The 12,758-nt window shown below is 50.7% G+C and overlaps 1 protein-coding gene across 1 annotated transcript; it reads left to right on the top strand.

Moving 5' to 3' along the window:
* Positions 1-315: 315 nt before the first annotated feature.
* Positions 316-12,638, top strand: Frmd1 (FERM domain containing 1). Its single transcript, XM_032894651.1, has 10 exons — positions 316-483; positions 1,709-1,799; positions 4,062-4,141; positions 6,407-6,483; positions 8,534-8,720; positions 9,564-9,719; positions 10,228-10,293; positions 10,382-10,450; positions 11,083-11,256; positions 12,255-12,638. Exons 1-10 carry the CDS (start codon positions 379-381, stop codon positions 12,375-12,377), a joined length of 1,128 nt encoding a protein of 375 aa, XP_032750542.1. The 5' UTR covers positions 316-378; the 3' UTR covers positions 12,378-12,638.
* The last annotated feature ends 120 nt before the right edge of the window (positions 12,639-12,758 follow it).

Below are 12,758 nucleotides of genomic sequence, written 5' to 3'. Positions count from 1 at the left end.
ACCCTCTGAAGGAGCATTTCAAGGGAGTTAGGGCCCCATCCCCTGCTGTCACAGTGTCCTGGCCTGCATCCTGCCTGAGAGTGGTGGCATCACTCGCCTGCGTTCTAGTAGTCTTCACACACCTTGCACTATGGCCCCGACCCTTGCTCTTTTCTCAGTGACTGAGTTCCTGGCCTTTCCCAGCCACTCTCTGGGCAGGGCCAACATAGACAGTGTAGCTGCCTATGGGAGCTCCTCCCCTGCACCGATAAATAGAAAGGATATCAGAGAATTAGCATAGTGACGTCACCTGAGTGAGAGACTCTGGACTTTCTAGTCTTGATTCGCTGTCTTCTGCAGGAGGCAGCAGACAAAGCTTGCCTTTGGGAGAGCCCTTGTATGGTGTTCAACAGAAACAACAGCCGGGACCCGGAGATGAGCTCGGAGCTTAGAGACATCCTGGTACTACTGCCTACCTGGGAACAACTGCGGCTGTCAGTGCAGGTAGGTAGGGTGACAGCCGGGGTTCGCAATCAGAGGGACAGGGAGGACACATGGGGAGGGTAGGAAAAGGTGACAGCAGGAATTGCGTGTAGGAGGGGAATCCAGTTCCAGGGGGACTTGGGGCCTCCACTTTTCTACAAAGTGCTTCATGTGGCGTAGTAAGCACCAACCTTACCAGTCACCTGGAATCTAGCATCTTGGCTTCCCTAATCACCACAGGGTCCTGGATTGCTTAGTTCCCCCTCAGGCATGGGCTTCCCTGTCCCTTGTGGTGTCTGGAACTTCTATGGGCTGAATTTGCTACATGGGACCTATATGATCTCTAAGAAGAAGAAGGCCTGTATATGAGTTAGAGAACATGGGCTGGGTTTGCTATGTGGGACCTGTGTGATCTCTAGGAAAAATACACTGTGTCCCCATTATCCAGAGATTGACTGTAGATGACAGAACTTGGCTTCGCTAGAGGACTTCTTTCATCCTCTTGCCCTTTGCCCCTGCCACAACCTGGACTCTGACAGATCTCTAGTTTCTATCTTCTTGGTCTTCACTCTCTGTCATCTTCCTCACTGTCCTGTCATCAAGGATGCAACTGTCATGGGGCACACCCTTTCCCAGGCCACACATTCCTGCCTTACCTTCACTCTTAACTTTGGGTCACCCTGTGTGTTTCAGGCCATCCCTGTGACAGGGGCTTGCTAGCTGTAGTAAGGACCCCTCGTCTCTACCTGGAAGCCAGCAAATGCTATGCTGAGGTCACTAGTGTTGTGGGGTTCCCTCTAACATCTGGTGGCAGCACTGAGCAAATACTGAGGGGTATACTGACACCCCAGAAGGTGACCATGGATTACCAAGGTGGACACCTGCTAGCTGCTGCCCTTTCCCCCACAACTCAGGCCTCTACAGATCCTTTCAATAGAAATTTTTTTATAAAATCAAATTCAGCTGTGTAGTGAAATTCCCTTGGCTACAGGGAGTACCTGAAGAAAGAGGGCATCTTCTCTCTGGGTTGGAACACATCCTCTCCACTCCCAAGGATGTTCTTTTTGGGGAGCAATGTTTACATTTGTGCTTTGGAAACAAATTGATTGCCTAGGTCCTGGTCCTAGGCTCTGGCCCTGCCTGATCAGGTAACACTGCTCCCTTCCTGACCTAATGTCTCTGCTCGTCCACAGCTCTTATGAGGAAGTTCTGCATATGGTTAAAGCCTTTCTTTCCTCTATTCCAGGTCGCAGCCACAGGACAAGACCTCTTTCAGCAGGTGTGTGATATGGCACACATCAGAGAAGCTCATTTCTTTGGCCTCAGTGTGCTCAGAGGTAAGCATCGCTCGACATCTCCAACCTAGACTTCCCTAGGGCAAGGGACTTGGGTCCTTGGAATTTAGATGTGTCTTGTCACAGATCCTGCCCACAGTTGAACCAGTAAGGCTAACAGGCAGCTGGCCATCTGTGCACACACACTTATACACATGCACCCCAAATGATCATACTACTCACACGCGTTACAGAGTACATGGGCACATACATGCATACACACAATCACACACCACACATACGTGCACATAAATATAGACCACACAAAATAACACAAACACCCACCATTCATTGTAGGTATACATGACATATATTCTCATATACATACAGTTAAACCATGTACTCTCTTACATGCTCATTTTGTGCCTTCACCATACACGTTCAGACACACATCCGTACTTGCATAGTGCAAGTCCACACATTAAAACATGGGTGCACTCACTTTAAAGCCATGGGTGAATTAGTCTTCTGGGATCATGTGGTGCCCAGCTCAAGTAACTGGTGTCTAATCTGCAAGACCAAAGCCATGTGCTCTGTGACCTTTGTCTTCTTAGCTGAGGCTCAACATCCATACAAGGAGGAGCTGTCCACCCATTAGGACTTTGACATCTGGGCAGCCACACCTAGGAAATGGATAATCAGGGAGTAGTCACAGGAGGCCACTGGTAGCAAGGCCAGATCTACCCTAGTTGAGGGGCCTATAAGAGCCTGAAAGGCAGAGGGGTCTAAGGTGGCATGGCCCCAGATGGGTACCAGCTGAGAAAGCCAGGTAGCACAAAGTGGGCCTTGCTGTAGCAGGGAGTAAATGTTTGCTCAGACTGTGTCATCTCCCAGTGTGGGGACACTCCTCGTGGGAAGGGTTCAATTCCTACCCACCAGCTTTACCACACATCTCCCTCCACACCAGAGAGAGGTCTTCACAACTCAGGGAACAAATGGTCAGGGTACAAGCAAGGAATGAGACCAGGGTTCCCATCTTCCACACTGAACTGAGAATTCTCTGAGCAAGGGTGACACGTTTAGAGCTCACTTGGGGACCAGAAGAGAGCAGAAGGCTGCCAACTGAGGCTAGCATGCTAGTCCATCCAACTGAGCTCTGTATTGACGTGTGCCCAGAGCCCTTCCTATGGAGACCTGGACTCTTAGCATGACCTTGGGGTCCCTGCTTTAGTTATTTAATGGTCTATAGTTTCACCCTTCAGAGATCAATTTGAGTGCCCAGCAGCGGAGGGTGACAGATCTGGTGGTGCAGGCATGTGACCCCAGCACCTGTGAGGATGAGGCAGAAGGGCCATGAGATTGGGGGAGTCCTGGGATTCATGGATAGCTGCAAACCACCCTGAGGTGTGAAATCCTGCCTTGAAACACACACATATGTGCATGCACGCATGCGCACGCATGCACGCACACACACACACACACACACACGCACACACAAGCAAGGTGTGAGCTTGCCCTCCAATTCTGAGGAGTTGAGACAGAGTAAGCAGGAGAAAGTTGGAGATCTGGTGCGTTCTACCTGGACCTGGTTTGTAGCACTCGGAACTTCTGAGGTCAGTCTTATGTCTGGGTCTCCATCTCCTTGGAAGTGGTCTTCAGCTGGGCTTCCCTTCATTCTAGGTATAGAGACTGAGGAGAATGCAAGAGACCTGGACACTTTACCCAGTCAGTCGGCCTTTGCTCTGTGCCAAGGTACACCTACCCAGGTGGCCCTCAAGAGTGGAGTGTGTCACGGAGAGTGGTCAGTTTGGTGACAGATTACAGGTGTCCAGGGCTCAAGCCTGCAGGTTAGGTCTGTAGACACTGTCAGCATGCTATCCCTACAGTGAAAAGCAGCCTGTGGTGGGTCTACCCTGGGAAGATGATTGCCATGGCAACAGTCTGAGATGACCAAGTCTTACCTGCAGTGTGTGTGAGTGTATGTGTGTGTGTGTGTGTGAGTGTATGTGTGTGTGTGTGTGAAGGTACATGTGTGAGGGTGTACATATGTGTGTGTATGAGAGAGTGTGTGTATGAGTGTGTGTGTGTTAAAGAGTATGTGTATATGAGTGTGTGAGTGTGTGTGTGTGTGTATGTGTGTGTATGTGTGTGAGTGTGTGTGTATGTGTGTATGTGTGTGTGTGTGTGTGTGTCAGTGCTTGTCTGAGTGCTCAACCTCTGTGGAGACAGCTGTGCCACACTAGCTAATCCATCAGATGGACTTCCTCTGGCCCAGTTCTTGGAACAATGGGAATGTCTTCTCTGACCTGGGTCTCCCTTTTCTAGAAAACGAGTACGTGTTTGTGGACTTGAAGCAAAAGCTCAGCAAGTACTTCTCGAAGGACTGGAAGACAGACATACACAAAGTAAGTGTGGGGGGGACTGGAAGACAGACATACACAAAGTAAGTGTGGGTGGGGGGGGACTGGAAGACAGACATACACAAAGTAAGTGTGGGTCGGGGGGACTGGAAGACAGACATACACAAAGTAAGTGTGGGTCGGGGGGGACTGGAAGACAGACATACACAAAGTAAGTGTGGGGGGGGGGGACTGGAAGACAGACATACACAAAGTAAGTGTGGGTGGGGGGACTGGAAGACAGACATACACAAAGTAAGTGTGGGTCGGGGACTGGAAGACAGACATACACAAAGTAAGTGTGGGTCGGGGGACTGGAAGACAGACATACACAGAGTAAGTGTGGGGGGACTGGAAGACAGACATACACAAAGTAAGTGTGGGTCGCGGGGGACTGGAAGACAGACATACACAAAGTAAGTGTGGGTCGGGGGGACTGGAAGACAGACATACACAAAGTAAGTGTGGGTCGGGGGGACTGGAAGACAGACATACACAAAGTAAGTGTGGGGGGGGGGGACTGGAAGACAGACATACACAAAGTAAGTGTGGGTCGGGGGGGACTGGAGGACAGACATACACAAAGTAAGTGTGGGTGGGGGGGACTGGAAGACAGACATACACAAAGGAAGTGTGGGGGGGGGGGGACTGGAAGACAGACATACACAAAGTAAGTGGGTGGGGGGGGGGACTGGAAGACAGACATACACAAAGTAAGTGTGGGGGGGGGACTGGAAGACAGACATACACAAAGTAAGTGGTGTGGGGGGACTGGAAGACAGACATACACAAAGCAAGTGTGTGGGGGGGACTGGAAGACAGACACAAAAGAAAGTGTGGGTGGGGGGACTGGAAGACAGACATACACAAAGTAAGTGTGGGTCGGGGGACTGGAAGACAGACATACACAAAGTAAGTGTGGGTGGGGGGACTGGAAGACAGACATACACAAAGTAAGTGTGGGGGGACTGGAAGACAGACATACACAAAGTAAGTGTGGGGGGGACTGGAAGACAGACATACACAAAATGAAGTGTGGGTGGGGGGACTGGAAGACAGACATACACAAAGTAAGTGTGGGTGGGGGGGACTGGAAGACAGACATACACAAAGTAAGTGGGGTGGGGGACTGGAAGACAGACATACACAAAGTAAGTGTGGGGGGGACTGGAAGACAGACATACACAAAGTAAGTGTGGGGACTGAAGACAGACATGGGTGGGGGGGACTGGAAGACAGACATACACAAAGTAAGTGTGGGCCGGGGGGGACTGGAAGACAGACATACACAAAGTAAGTGTGGGTGGGGGGGGACTGGAAGACAGACATACACAAAGCAGGTGTGGGCCGGGGGGACTGGAAGACAGACATACACAAAGGGTGGGGACTGGAAGTGTGGGGGGGGGGGACTGGAAGACAGACATACACAAAGTAAGTGTGGGTCGCGGGGGACTGGAAGACAGACATACACAAAGTAAGTGGGGGTCGGGGGGACTGGAAGACAGACATACACAAAGTAAGTGTGGGGGGGGGACTGGAAGACAGACATACACAGAGTAAGTGTGGGGGGACTGGAAGACAGACATACACAAAGCAAGTGTGGGTCGGGGGGACTGGAAGACAGACATACACAAAGTAAGTGTGGGGGGGGGGGACTGGAAGACAGACATACACAAAGTAAGTGTGGGTCGGGGGGGACTGGAAGACAGACATACACAAAGTAAGTGTGGGTGGGGGGGACTGGAAGACAGACATACACAAAGTAAGTGTGGGGGGGGGGGGACTGGAAGACAGACATACACAAAGTAAGTGTGGGTCGGGGGGACTGGAAGACAGACATACACAAAGTAAGTGTGGGTCGGGGTGGGGGGGAAGAGTCTGACAGTCATGGCTGTCACCACCAGAAGTGTTCCCTTGGCTTTGAGACCAGCAGGTTGTGGGTCAGGTTCACCAGTCCTCATTGGTCATCTGTATGATAAGTTGTCCTCACAGTGCCCCCAAGACCTAAGAATGAGGGTGGGTGGGTCACCACCCCCATATCCTCTACTTGATACTTTCAAAATTTGATGTTTTTAAAATTGACAACATCCCATTTGGGTTTTTGCCCTTTAAAGAAAAACAAGATAAAAGGATACAATTAACAGTCACAATTGTTGAGGCCTGAGTGTGGGATGTCCCCCAGGCAGGCCTGCAGCAGCTGCCCAGCTGTACATGCCTCATGTGGGCTCGTCTCCAAGCTCCTGCCTCTTTCTTTCCTCTTCTACCTGGCAGGGGGATAAGAGACCCAGGGCACCCTTTATCGCCTTCTTCAGAGTGCAGTTCTACGTGGAAAACGGGAAGGCAATACGGTAACTACACTGATGTCAAAGACAGAGAGAGTGAAATACCTTCCAGGGTGCTCTGAAAAAGAAAGGTCCTAGTGTAAGCATGTTATCTTTTCAAACCCAGGCAGGTGACTCTATCTGCTGGCTGTAGGTGATCCTCGGAGTTTACTCTTTTCTCTTTCTCTCTCTCTCTCTCTCTCTCTCTCTCTCTCTCTCTCTCTCTCTCTCTCTCTCTCTCTCTCTTCTTTCTTATTAGATAATTTCTTTATTTGCATTTCAAACGTTATCCCCTTTCCCGGCTTCCCCTCCAGAAATCCCCTATCCTATTCCCTCCCCCTCCTGCTTCTATAAGTGTGCTTCCCCACCCACCCACACATGCACCCACTCCCTCCCACCTCCCAGCCCTGGCATTCCCTTATACTAAGGCATTGAGCCTTCACAGGACCAAGGGCCTCCCCTCCCATTGATATCTGATAAGGCCATCCTTTGCTACATATGCAGCTGGAGCCATGGGTACTCTTTGGTTGGTGGTTTAGTCCCTGGGAGCTCTGGGGGTTCTGGTTGGTTGGAATTGTTGTTCTTCCTATGGGGTTGCACACCCCTTCAGCTCCTTCAGTCCTTTCTCTAACTCCTCCACTGGGAACCATGATCTCAGTCCAATGGTTGGCTGCAAGCATCCACCTCTGTATTTGCCAGGCTCTAACAGAGTCTCTCAAGAGACAGCTATATCAGGCTCCTGTCGCATGCACTTCTTGGCATCCCCAATAGTGACTGGGTTTGATGGCTGCATATGAGATGGATCCCTAGGTGTGGCAGTCTCTTTCCTTCAGTCTCTGCTCCACTCTTCGTCTCCATATTTCCTCCTGTGAGTATTTTGTTCTCCTTTCTAAGAAGGACTGAAGCATCCACATTTTGGTCTTCCTTCTTCTTGTGCTTCCTGTGGTCTGTAAATTATATATTGGTTATTCTGAGCTTGTGGGCTAATATCTATTTATCAATGAATTCATACCATGTGTGTTCTTTTGTGACTAGGTTACCTCACTCAGGATATTTTCTAGTGCCATCCATTTGCCTAAGAATTTCATGAAGTCATTGTTTTTAATAGCTGAGTGGTACTCCATTGTGTAAATGTACCAGTTTCTGTATTCATTCCTCTGTTGAAGGACATCTGGGTTCTTTCCAGCTTTTCCTTCTGGGTGTGTTAAGTCATTAAGTCTGTTTGGGTAGGGAGGGCCCTGGGAAGGTTGAAGAGAGAATAGGTCGGATGCTCTCCAAGAGGTAGATCTGCTGCCATTGGTGTGCCACTTCGGATCCTAACACACAGTGAGCTCTTAAGGAACTATTAAGGAAGAACTGGATGCTCTCCAACAATAGCTCTGAGGAGGTGTCAGTGGGGCATTAGTGTCCTTAGGATGTCCTTTGGCAAGTGCCGGTCTTTTTCTGCTGATGCCCAGAAAATATGAGGGTATGGATGGTTTTGGAGTCAGAGATATGTGACTATAGAAGGCTCTAGAGAATGAGGACTTCTGGGAATAAGTGAAGAAGTTTCTGGAGAGTGAGGATGTGTAGCTACGTGGAAAATTCTAGAGACATATCAGCAGGGACAACCAGATGGAGGCTGATGGACATGGCTCCCTGTACCGGTGGCCAGCCAGGTGACTATATTAAAAGATCCAGGAGAGGTTGTCAGGAAGGATGCACTGCTTTTGGCTAGCTAATGACATTGGATAGTAGACTGGGAGGCAAGTCCGTGGCATGGGTTTGGCCCTGTTCCTAGGAGTTCCAAGTTTCCTTATTAAGGAGCTCTCTCCAGTGAAACCACTTGTTCCTGGGATCTCAGCTGCTAGAGGGCTATACCCACAAGCACAGCCCTTGTGTTGCTTACAGCCCCTGGACTTCATCACTAAGGACTCTGTAACAAGAGATGCCATGTGTATGAACAGAGTAGGGAGTAGCCACCAAGAGTGCTCAGAGGCCTGTGGACCAGGAAGCCAGACCTAGATAGAAGGAGGGTGCCATGCTAGCTGCCACGGGGGAGTCACTTTTCCTGACCCTCTGCCCTGCTGCCTTCTAGTGACAAGACAGCCCTACACCTGTACTACTGCCACCTGAAGGAACAGGTGCTGAGGTCCAGGTGCATGCACAGAGAGGAGGCCTACTTTCTGCTGGCTGCCTATGGGCTACAGGCTGACCTGGGCAACCACCAGGAGTCAGTCCACGTGGGCAGGTACTTCGAGCCACACGCCTATTTCCCACAGTGGGTAAGGCTCTGGCGGGCTGGGGTGTCTGATGTCTGCTCACCAAGAGCAAACTCTGGAGTCCATGAATGAGGGGAGGATGAGGAGCTAGGGAGGGACAAGGGCATGGAGACAGAAGGACTCAAGCCCAAGGTTGCTCACCAACCCCCAACACCAATACTGAAAAGGCTGGCAGTGTTGTGTAACAGCTATGACCAGAGTAGGGCATGCCTTTGGCTCCTGGATAAGCCGGATAGCTTGACATCTCTCTGAGTACCTTGGCCTGCCCAGCTTTAGAGTGTTACCCATCTATCCTCTGTAAATACAAACAAACCCAGGTAGCTCAGGCTCTGTGTGCCTGTTTCCTCACCTGTATCCAGGAAAGAGAGATGGTGAGCGATAGCTAATTCTCCTTGCAGAATCCCAGGTTGATTGCCATGCGGAGCCAATGATTCCAGGGTCTCCAACCACACTCTCACTTACTGTCCTCTGTGCCTTAGGCCTCACACATCTGCCTTGCAGAGTTATCTCTGGTGCCAGGCTGGAGGCCAGGCAGGCTTTCTCAAGGCTTCCCTCAGTCCACACTCACACAACCCCTCATTGGGAAATGAGCTCCACAGACCTCTCAGGAGGGCTGCTTCTGTGGCCCTTGTGGACACCCAGGTGACCTGAGAGGGGAGTGGAACCAAATAGAAGCATCACATCCCTACTTTTGGGCCTAAGGCTAAGGCGGAAGGCCTAACTCACTCTGCTGGACATTGTCTCTAGCTAGGGAGTTGGTTCTGATTCTAAAGGAAACGGGGAGGGAGGTCGGCACGGAGAAAGGGGCAGGGTGGGGTCTGAGCTAGTTAGTGTCTCTATCCTCAGATTATCAACAAGAGAGGAATTGATTATGTCCTAAGGCACGTGCCTGCCATGCACCGTGAACATCAGGGTCTCACTGCAAAGGAGGCAATACGACGCTTCATCAGGGATGCTTGCCGACTTGAGGATGTTCCTGCCCACTTCTTCAGGATGTACAAGGTTGACCCCGAGGTGTTGGGGGTGGGAGGAACCAAGGACAATCTCTGCCATGGCTGACAAAGTGACTAAGACTCCAGTCCTTAGGGCCTGGTTGGCATGTGGTATGTTGGTGGCTGTCCTGGAGGCGGCGTGCTGAGTTTCTCTGGTGTCTGAGTTTTGTTAAACCTTTCCTCAGTCTCTGCTGTAACTGGTTTGGTCTAACATTGATTGGGCTGTTATGACTGGCCTCTCTGGCTGTCCCACATTCAATGCCTGAGCACAACATGGCCTCTGTTCCTGGGTGATAGCCTCCCACAGAGGGCACTAAGGTTGGAACTTTGGTCTAAGAGGTTCACAGAACTCAGATATCTACAGGAGCATACCACATACACATGTGCCCCAGGCATATGTAGGTCAACAAGAGGGGCTTAGACAGAGTTCTTGGTTTGCGGAGTCTCTAGCCTGTTAGATGGACCTCCTTCCACTTGCTCTGGGCGAAAGTCTAAACTTCTTACCTGTGTTCTTTTAGGAAAAGAAAGAGGATGAATCTACTGTTCTCCTGGGACTCACTCTGAAGGGAGTGACCATCTATCAGGTAAGGACTTTTCCTCTTTCTCTCCCATCTCCTGCTGACCCAGCCCCATGCTCTAGTTTCCACATCCCACATTACCTCTGTCTTTCAGGAGGTAGACTACACTCCACAGCTGCTCTGCGACTTTCCCTGGTCACGGATTTCGAAGGTGACATTTCTGGTGGGTGTCTGACAGGGGAAAGGCATCCATAAAGCTCAGGGGTCCTAAGAACTTTGGACCCAACAAACTCTTCCTCAGGATGCGTTCAAGAGCTCCCTGTGGCTTCTCCACACCCCCAGGCATCTCCCACTCCTGGTGGTCATCACAGCCATGTCTGGTGGCACAGCCATAGTGGTATTGAGCTCTCTGAGAGATGTACAGCTCTGGCTGCCACCAATGTACCACTCAGCAACAAAAGGAAAAAAAAAACCCACGGTGCTTTAGAAATACACCTGTTAGCCTCTGTCTCTCTTCTTTATTCCCAAAGCCATGACAATGGGAATTACTGGCTCTAGACAGTGATGAGGGTTCACTATAAATCCTGCATGCAAGACTTGTCTATAGTCACAGGCATGGGGGTGGGTGTCCTACATAGGAGGGCTGCCCCAGGTTTCTTCTGCCTTCTTAAGGCTGCAGACAGATGGTACTCACACTGACCACAGACCTGTTTCCACGAGGACACCAGTTCTCTAAACTGGAAGTGTGGCCCAGGGGCCTAGTTGGGGCTTATGGCTGACATTAAGGTAGTCCTCTCCTGCTGCTGGGACAGTTTTCTGGACTGGAAAATCACATTTTCCTTCCCATCTATCCAGGGGAAGAAGCTGGAAATCCAGCCAGAAGGGCTGTTGGCAACACAGAAGCTGCTGCTCTACACAGGTCATGCCTGGCGTTCTCGCTACCTGCTGCAATTGCTTCGTTCCACCCACCAGCTCCACCTCAGCTTGAAGCCTGTGCTGCAGTGGCTGCAGCAGCTGGAGGAGGCAGAAAGTGGGTATTAGATCCACCTGGGCCTGGGCACCTAGCTGATGGTCACACACACCCTCTCTAGGGTCTGAGGATGTAGCATATCAACCTTTGAGGAACCACTCCTGTGACTGACTGGCTGTGCTGTGCTGGGCATACAGGGCCATACCTTCTGTTGCCAATCATCATGGCTGGTGGTGATCAGCTCCTCTTCCTCCCTACGGAGGTTAGGATGAAAGGTGGGAACGATCTTTCCTTCACTCCAAGATGCCTATGATTCTACAGGGTAAGGATTCCTTACATCCTTAGCTATGCAAAGAGCCAGAGATGCAACTTGGAAGGGGGGCGATAGCCTTTGTGCTGCCGAAAGACCCACTCTTCTCTCCACTTTTAAAAATCTCCACTGAGAGAGGACCTGACTTGCTGCACACTGAAGCCACAGGGCACTGGCAGGAGTGTGTGCAGTGTCTGTGCATGCATGTGCATGTGTGTGTGTACATGCATGTGTGTGTGTCTGCTATTTGTATGTTCATGAATGTGTGTGTGTGTGTGTGAGAGAGAGAGAGAGAGAGAGAGAGAGAGAGAGAGAGAGAGAGAGAGAGAGGTGTACCTGTGATGCATTAACAAGTAGGACCTCTGTGCCCATGTTATAAGGCAGGTCCTCAAGGATGCTGGGTGCAAATGCAAAAACTGTGTATCCTCAGAAGCCAGCAACTGATGAACTCTGTTTTCACCTGGTCCTATCCTGGGCACCAGGGCTGCTCAGGAAGGTTCCAAAAGGTGTCACAGCCCAAAGAACCATCAGAAGGAAATTCTAGGAGGCTGCTGAAGACAAAGTCCAATCATGGTACCTTAACTCTCATGGGAAGCAGAGCTCATTCTCCAACGATGATGCTTTGCTCCAAGTGCCTAGCCTCGGCATATCTCTAGGTTGGCAGGACTCTGACCAACGCTGCTCCAGGAATGCAGGGGTACTTCATATTCCTCCAACACCAGATCTTGTGTTGTTTTCCACACAGAGAAGAAGAGCTATAGGGAATCCTATATCAGTGACCTGGAGCTGGACCTGGACCCAGACCACAGGGATGCCCTGGGCACTGAGGACAATAAGAGCAGCAGACAACATCTCCTCCACTGCTTCTGACTCTGCTCCACAAGCCAAGGCAGCTCCCACACAGCAGGCATCCAGCCTAACTCCCAGCAGGGAGAGTGTGAGATGTCTGTGGATGAGCCCACAGGGACTACAGGATTCTGTGGGAAGACATCTGGTAGCTTCTGGAGCAGCTGCAGCAGCCAGGACACATGGAACTACAGTGGAGGTGAGCTATAGGACCAGGTAGCAAAGAGCCTGATCTGGCCAATGCTGATCTGAATCCCTGGGTGCAGGCGGGAATGGTCACTCAGGGCTACAATGAAGGCCAGTCATGGGCATGCAATGTGTCACTAACACTGTGTGTGACCACATTCTCAAAGTCTTGTCCAGGAAAAACAACTGGCCTTGACCACTAAAGTTGAGTCCAGACTC

The sequence above is a fragment of the Rattus rattus genome, chromosome 2 (assembly GCF_011064425.1).
Source record: "Rattus rattus isolate New Zealand chromosome 2, Rrattus_CSIRO_v1, whole genome shotgun sequence".
In the NCBI taxonomy this organism is placed as follows: domain Eukaryota; kingdom Metazoa; phylum Chordata; class Mammalia; order Rodentia; family Muridae; genus Rattus; species Rattus rattus.
This window is presented reverse-complemented; position numbering and strand designations above follow the sequence as displayed.